Genomic DNA, 6400 nt, shown 5'->3' on the forward strand with positions numbered 1-6400 from the left:
TAGTGATTGATAAAATTAAAAAAATTGATTTGAATTAATAAAAGTGTTAACGATGATTTTTTTTTTTTTTTTTTTTTTTTTTTTTTTTTTTACCATTCGGCCCAACATAATATAAAAAATCTTTTAAAAAAATTAAAAATAGATTTCAAATTCATAGGTGACTAAGAAAAATACAAAAAAAGAAATTAAAGAACTACTTATCAAATAAAAATTCCATAGTAATAACATCTGCATATAAAATTAGAAGATGATAATACCACTATAATCCGTAGGTGGGGCATTTATTCACGAATTAAACATGTGAATCGAGTAAGGAACCAATGCAGCCGGTAAGGAATCCACCCACCATCGCAGAAATTTCCAAAGAACAAGCCAAACGGAAAAGGAGAACTTAACTTCCTGTCAACGTATAAATCTTTAACCAGTTACAATGTAGAGGGCTTCTTCATGTCACGTCAGAATTGCCATCGATATTATCAAACACCGACGACCCAAACATACTTTCCTTTCAACGCGTTTTCTGTCCATAGCTTCGTCCAAATTTCCCTACTAACTCACTTCTCACTCGTTAAAGTTGACTCACTGCTGAGTTTGCTGCTCAAAATTTATTCTATAAAGACTCACCATCATCCAGCTGTGTTTACTAAGACTTGTTCAATCTTTTTGTGCTGATAAGAAAAGATAATAATATACATATAACTGCACAAAATGACAGAAGCGCCACATTCAGAAAGAGCCTAAACCACATATTTTCATTATCTAACCAGAATCGTTGGTATAAGCAATGCTCTTATCAAATTTACTGGATTACAGCATCAATGTTACACACACAGACCCACTGGTCAATTTACAACAATCCCCGATAGATTCCCGTCAGATCAAACAAATCCAGCATTTTACTCCTAGCGCCAAAAGTTTCTTCCCTTCAACGTTCTGCTGGGCGAGAAAGGAATCCCACCAACTTCACTGAAGTGATGAGGAAAACCATAACCTGATTATGAGCAAGGAGAGAATAAAATGTATTTGTCCTGGTATTTACACTTAAATGGGTCTTGTTCTCGGTGATGCGCCAGGCGTTTGCGCTTTTAATATAGAGTTTTCAAAACCAGGATCATGAGTATATATTGTGTTTGGTCTTGTAGAATATAATGAGTAGTCACTCAAGTTGTAGCCACTTTGCCCTACCAATGCATACGTTGGGTGTGGCGGCGAAAGGAAACAACTCTTGTGCGCGGGTCCATAATGTCGCAAAGGGCTAGAACAAGGGGACACAGGCAAAGACGTGATCATTCTTACATCATCCCTGCATAGAGTACCATCAAAGTTAATAAAGACTTCAACATTATCAATAAAGCATGAATAGCAGAATGTTGTTACCTTGTGTTCTTCAATGCTCTTGTATTAGTGACTATTTGTTTCATTGCATAATCTCCATCTGACCTATTTGAGTGAAGATCCAACACGGGCTGCTTGGGAAGCATAATTACTACTAGTTAATTGACGTCCAGCTTTAGGTTGAAAAATAAATTGGAGAGCAGAAATTCATTTCCAGAAACAAGATACACACACATACAAGAGTTGTGTTTAAAGTTACAAACTGCCAAATCTTTTGCAGGTTCAACATATGAAAAATACAGTGGCATTTCACATATGAATTTAATTCCCCAATAAAATAACAGACTATCTAATCTATAGACCTTTCTCAAACTGTATCCTTCCGCTTATTAGATGTACATTCTTTGCTTAACTGCAGATATCAACAACACATAAATTGCTTGCAAAAGCCTCAGGACTACAGAAGTGCTGTTACCTTTAGCAAATGGCTAATTAAATAACATGACATATTGACTAGAGGCAAGAAGTTCCCAACATGTACTCCTTAAGTATGTCCTAGTTCGTTCTAATGATAATGTGAAATAAATGCTCTCAATTTTCAATGCATATAATAAAAAGTGGACCTTGTATCTTGCAATTTGGAACACATCTAGCAGTACATTAAGAAAGTCAAAAAATATACCGGTGTACGGCTTCCATCAAAAGTGTATGGAAAAGCATCCCTAGTTATGTTGATGTTAACAACCCTTGTTGTTGCTTGATCCCGGATGAAAGGGTGGTCCAGCAATTGTGAAGCTGTAGGGCGTGCTGATGGATCCCGCTGCAGGCACAACTTTATAAAACTTTTTGCATCGTTTGACAGGTGATCAGGTATATCGGGCATGTCTTTGCTGTTTCCAATTTTAAATATTGCAGCAACCTGTTAAATTCAGCAAAATCAGATGAATTTGGTCTTACAAAAACTTTAAGGCTGACACTGACAATGATTTGAGCTAGTTATTTTTCAAAAGCTCACCCCTTCATACTGACTCCATGGTGGCTTTGAAGTTGCCATTTCAAGAATTGTACATCCCAAGCTCCATATATCTACTGCGAGACTGTAGCCATTTGTATTCATTACAACCTGATACCAGAGAATCCATAAAAGAAATTAGCTGTGGGCACTGAAAACTGAAAAGCTATGAGACGGAAGGGGTGTGTGGTATTTCGGTGGGGAAGGGAGTAAAATAAAGAATTTTTCTTCGAAATTGGGGGATAAAGATTTTGTTATTATTATTAACTGAGTCTGTTTTTATGTTATTTTGTACTGTACAACTACTTTTTTGCGGGATCATTTTCTCGATGAACCTATTTTGAGTCAATTAATATGTGGTAAGGGATGTAAAGCGGATACCTCAGGTGCCATCCAATAAGGACTGCCCTTGAATGAAAGCATTGAAGAGCAAGATGTAATCTGATTCAGAACACAATTTGAAAAAGCTCCAAATCATAAGCCAAAATAGAATAGCAGAATAGAAGTACCGAAAAAAAAAGTTGACAATATTTCTCAGGCAAAAGCAAATTTATTAGGGAAGTCTCGTTCTTTTCTCTCCAATTTGAAGTATAAAAACTGAAATAGTTGTGAATCTCTAGATTGAGATGAAATGTACATGTTTAGCCATGCCAAAGTCCGCCAGCTTGATTTCACCATTAGGATCTACTAATATGTTAGCCCCTTTGATATCCCTGTCATGCAAAAATTGAAAGATATGAAAATTGAAGAAACTCTGATTTCATTTACAATAACTAAGCATCCATAATTAGCAGCAGAGTTCAACTCTTAAATACCTGTGGACAGTATTTCTTCCATGCAAATAGGCAAGCCCAGAAAGGATTTGCCTGGTATAATTTTGAATAACTGGTTCCTTAAAGGCACCATATTCCTGAAGCAGTTTATGAATTGAACCACCAGAGACATACTCTAAATAAACTGAAAGCGTTTCATCACTCTAAGGAGATGGAAAACCAAAAACAGGTATCAAAGCTGGGTCCAATATTTGTAACGAATCACTTGGATTGAACAAAGTGGCTTATTTAACATATAAGGAAGCTAATTCCAATATTTAAATAATATTTGTGCCTTTAGAAAAGTAATCCATACCAGTTCACTTGCATAATAACGCACGATGTTTGAATGTGAAAGCTGACTGAGCAAATTTATCTCCTGTTGATAAGGGAAAAGATTAAATATGCAAGTCAACTCCAAATTATATAAAGCACAAAAAGCGAAATGCGCTATTTTAAAGTCCAATATTCATGGAACAGCATTGAAATTTGCTGCTCATATATGTTTTCAATTTGATACAGTAGGCAAATTACCTGGTTCAGTTGCTTAAGACATTCTTTTGACGTCTGATCATCAGAAACAACTTTGACTTCTTTTATTGCACACATCTGCCCACTCTCACTGTTTTAAGTTGCAATACGACATTCAGAACAGTGCGAAACAGATTAATTGTGTAAATTTATTTGTAATCTTGCATTGTTCTTTTCTTTTTTAAAAAATTTGCTAAAACATTGATTTATAATTAGCACAATTCAAATAATACAAAATAACTGCCTGCTATATGATAATTACAATAACCAAAAATGCACATCATTGTCATCTTCAAAATTTGACAAGATGGAAAATGCATGTGCAATCATAATAATGTTTAAGCAAAATAAAATTTCTAATGCTTAGAACTTAAAATCGTCAGGCTATCTAGTTTACAAACCATTGCATTACCTGTTAAATCCAAGGTAAACATGTCCAAAAGTTCCCCTTCCCAGGAGCTTTCCTTTCTTCCATTTTGACACTGCAACTGCAGTATTTTCAGTTACTACTGGAGTTCTTGTGCCTGGCAAGGAAGGAGGGCTCGTTGGAGAACCAGGTGGAAGAGGCAAAGGATGACATTGACTTTTCCCATCATCTAGCCTTCCCGTTGGAGACTCTAGACTCATACCCCCCAGAAGTGGATGAAGAGGTGAAGCAGACCTGCTGGCCCCTCTTGATGCTGGACCAGGGCTTCTAGATCCCGGACCAGGGCTTCTAGATCCTGGACCAGGGCTTCTTGATCCTGGACCTGGGCTCCTTGACCTTGTATTGAACCTTATATCACCATATCCTCTGTGATCACCAGATGACCTGGGTTTCAATTAGGATTGGTACTTTTCAGAGTCAAAATGAAACTATTATCGTAATAATGCTTTAGACTAACCAATTAGAATCAATTAGCTGGTTTTCCAGCAAGGTATATGACATCTCCAGATGTAGCAAATATAAGAGGAAGAAAGGCCACCGGCATAGACCTTACATTTAACCAGAAAAAGGTATAGGTGCTACGTTTGTAATGAATGAACTCATTTACTTAACATAAGCTCCATTTCCAAACCAGAGCTTTATCCATAGCATCAATAAAGCTGCTTACGGAAAAACAATTAATCAACCTCAATGCCACATAGACTAAATATTTTACTTCTAACTGTTAATTTGCAAATGAAACTGAAATGTAAGAAGACAAGTCCAATAGAACATGGAGTTCCAGAGCTGCAAAGATATTACTAAGTCCAAGAAGCCCAGGAAAGCAAAAAAGAAAAAGAAAAGAAAACAAAAGGAACCCCACATCTCCATCTAACATTTTGATTGGAAAGAGAAGGGGAAAAAAGGGGAAAAATAACCAAGTACAGAGCAAAAATACTCTGACAGGGAAAAAAGAGACAGAGACAAAGCAAATACGGTATAAGACAGAGCAGACAACATAGCCAGCCCAGAAACCCTATTCTGACACAATAAAATATGGGATCAAAACAACATCTCTTTTTCCTCCCTTACAAACCCTAAAACACTTCAACAACACACTAATAGACATAAATTCAAACCATCTCTTCATGCCCAAAATTATCAATTGAGAAATTAGTAGAATTCCATGCAATCATTGATGACCATCACCCCTAACAATTTATTAATAAAAAATGAGAATCAAACCCAAAGCCTTAATTTTTTGATATTCAATAGCAAGACCCAGAACTTAAAAAGAAGTATTATCTACTAAACCAACCTGTAACCACCAAACAGATTACTGTGATGATCATTTGAAATCGGATGATCTTCACCAGAAGACCCAGAAGAGCTAACACTTGAAGTACCAGAAGCCGACCCAGATCCCAACCCGACCCCACCAATCCCATGATCACTTCCATGCCCAGAAGGCGTAGGCAGTGGAAGCCCTCTCTTCTCAATTGAATCCGAATCAAAACCCGAAAACCCAGATGACCCACCAGCAAAATCCTTGCTCCCACGTGGAGAATTCCGGGTCAAAACAACCTCATCAAAACTCTTAGGCTTGTCTTTACTGCTCTTCTTCTTGCTAACATCATTTTTCCCATGTAAGTTATCCTGCTGCTTCTCTTCCTTGTTCTTCGAGGTCTTTTTTCCCCACCAAGCCGGCATCGCTTTAGCCAACAGCAACTGAGACAAACAAAACTGCTACTCCTACAGCTTTCTATCCCTCTCTCAAGAGAGAAAAGTTGGGATTTGTGTTCCGCGTACAGATTTATAAGAGAAGGAAAACGAGAGGAAATGAGAAGAGAAACGGGAAATACCTTTTATTTTTTGTTAAATAAAAAATTATTTTGGAGAGAGAGACAGGGGAGGAAGAAGAAGAGAGAGTGGGACCAGAGTCTACAGTGAAGAACAGCTAAGGAAAGAGGAGAGATTTGGAGGACAGCAGGCGGTGGTTGGATAAAGAGGAGAGCGATGACGTGGCAACTTATTAATTAATTATTTATTTATTTATTTACGTGTGAGTCCACCATTTGTGTTTGTAAATGTGTGCATGTTATTAGTTGTTGTAAAAAGATGGAGAATCTACATGGATTATTGTGCTTTTTATTGTTATTATCAAAATTAAAATAATAATTTAAATTTCAAATTGAAAAAACAAAAAAAAAAAAAAAGAGACAGTACACAGTATCAAGCAAGAGAGCTTATAGTGGAAGCGTGTGGGTTGGTACAATCACCTCTTGTTTTCGGTATTTTTATTTT

General features: G+C 36.7%; 1 protein-coding gene across 1 annotated transcript; it reads right to left on the reverse strand.

Annotated features, from left to right (window-relative positions):
* Nucleotides 1-725: 725 nt before the first annotated feature.
* MAP3KA (mitogen-activated protein kinase kinase kinase 3) lies at nucleotides 726-6060 on the reverse strand. The gene is made up of 11 exons (XM_012211189.4): nucleotides 5415-6060; nucleotides 4103-4501; nucleotides 3694-3781; nucleotides 3476-3538; nucleotides 3163-3323; nucleotides 2985-3060; nucleotides 2729-2788; nucleotides 2351-2458; nucleotides 2018-2254; nucleotides 1378-1466; nucleotides 726-1303 (listed from the first exon to the last, which is right to left on the reverse strand). The coding sequence occupies exons 1-11, from the start codon at nucleotides 5804-5806 to the stop codon at nucleotides 1042-1044; spliced, it is 1935 nt and encodes a 644-aa protein (XP_012066579.1). The 5' UTR covers nucleotides 5807-6060; the 3' UTR covers nucleotides 726-1041.
* Nucleotides 6061-6400: the final 340 nt, after the last annotated feature.

This window comes from Jatropha curcas, chromosome 3 (genome assembly GCF_041381405.1).
Source record: "Jatropha curcas cultivar XTBG-Jc1 chromosome 3, XTBG_Jcur_1.0, whole genome shotgun sequence".
NCBI lineage: Eukaryota > Viridiplantae > Streptophyta > Magnoliopsida > Malpighiales > Euphorbiaceae > Jatropha > Jatropha curcas.

Bases quoted from the DNA above. Each gene is read 5' to 3' on its own strand.
- MAP3KA (XM_012211189.4), bottom strand. From the start codon at position 5,806: ATGCCGGCTTGGTGGGGAAAAAAGACCTCGAAGAACAAGGAAGAGAAG. The intron at 4,502-5,414 runs GTTGGTTTAGTA...ATTGAAACCCAG, and splicing joins AATCTGTTTGGTGGTTACAG to GTCATCTGGTGATCACAGAG. The intron at 3,782-4,102 runs GTAATGCAATGG...AACTTAAAACAG, and splicing joins GTTTACCTTGGATTTAACAG to TGAGAGTGGGCAGATGTGTG.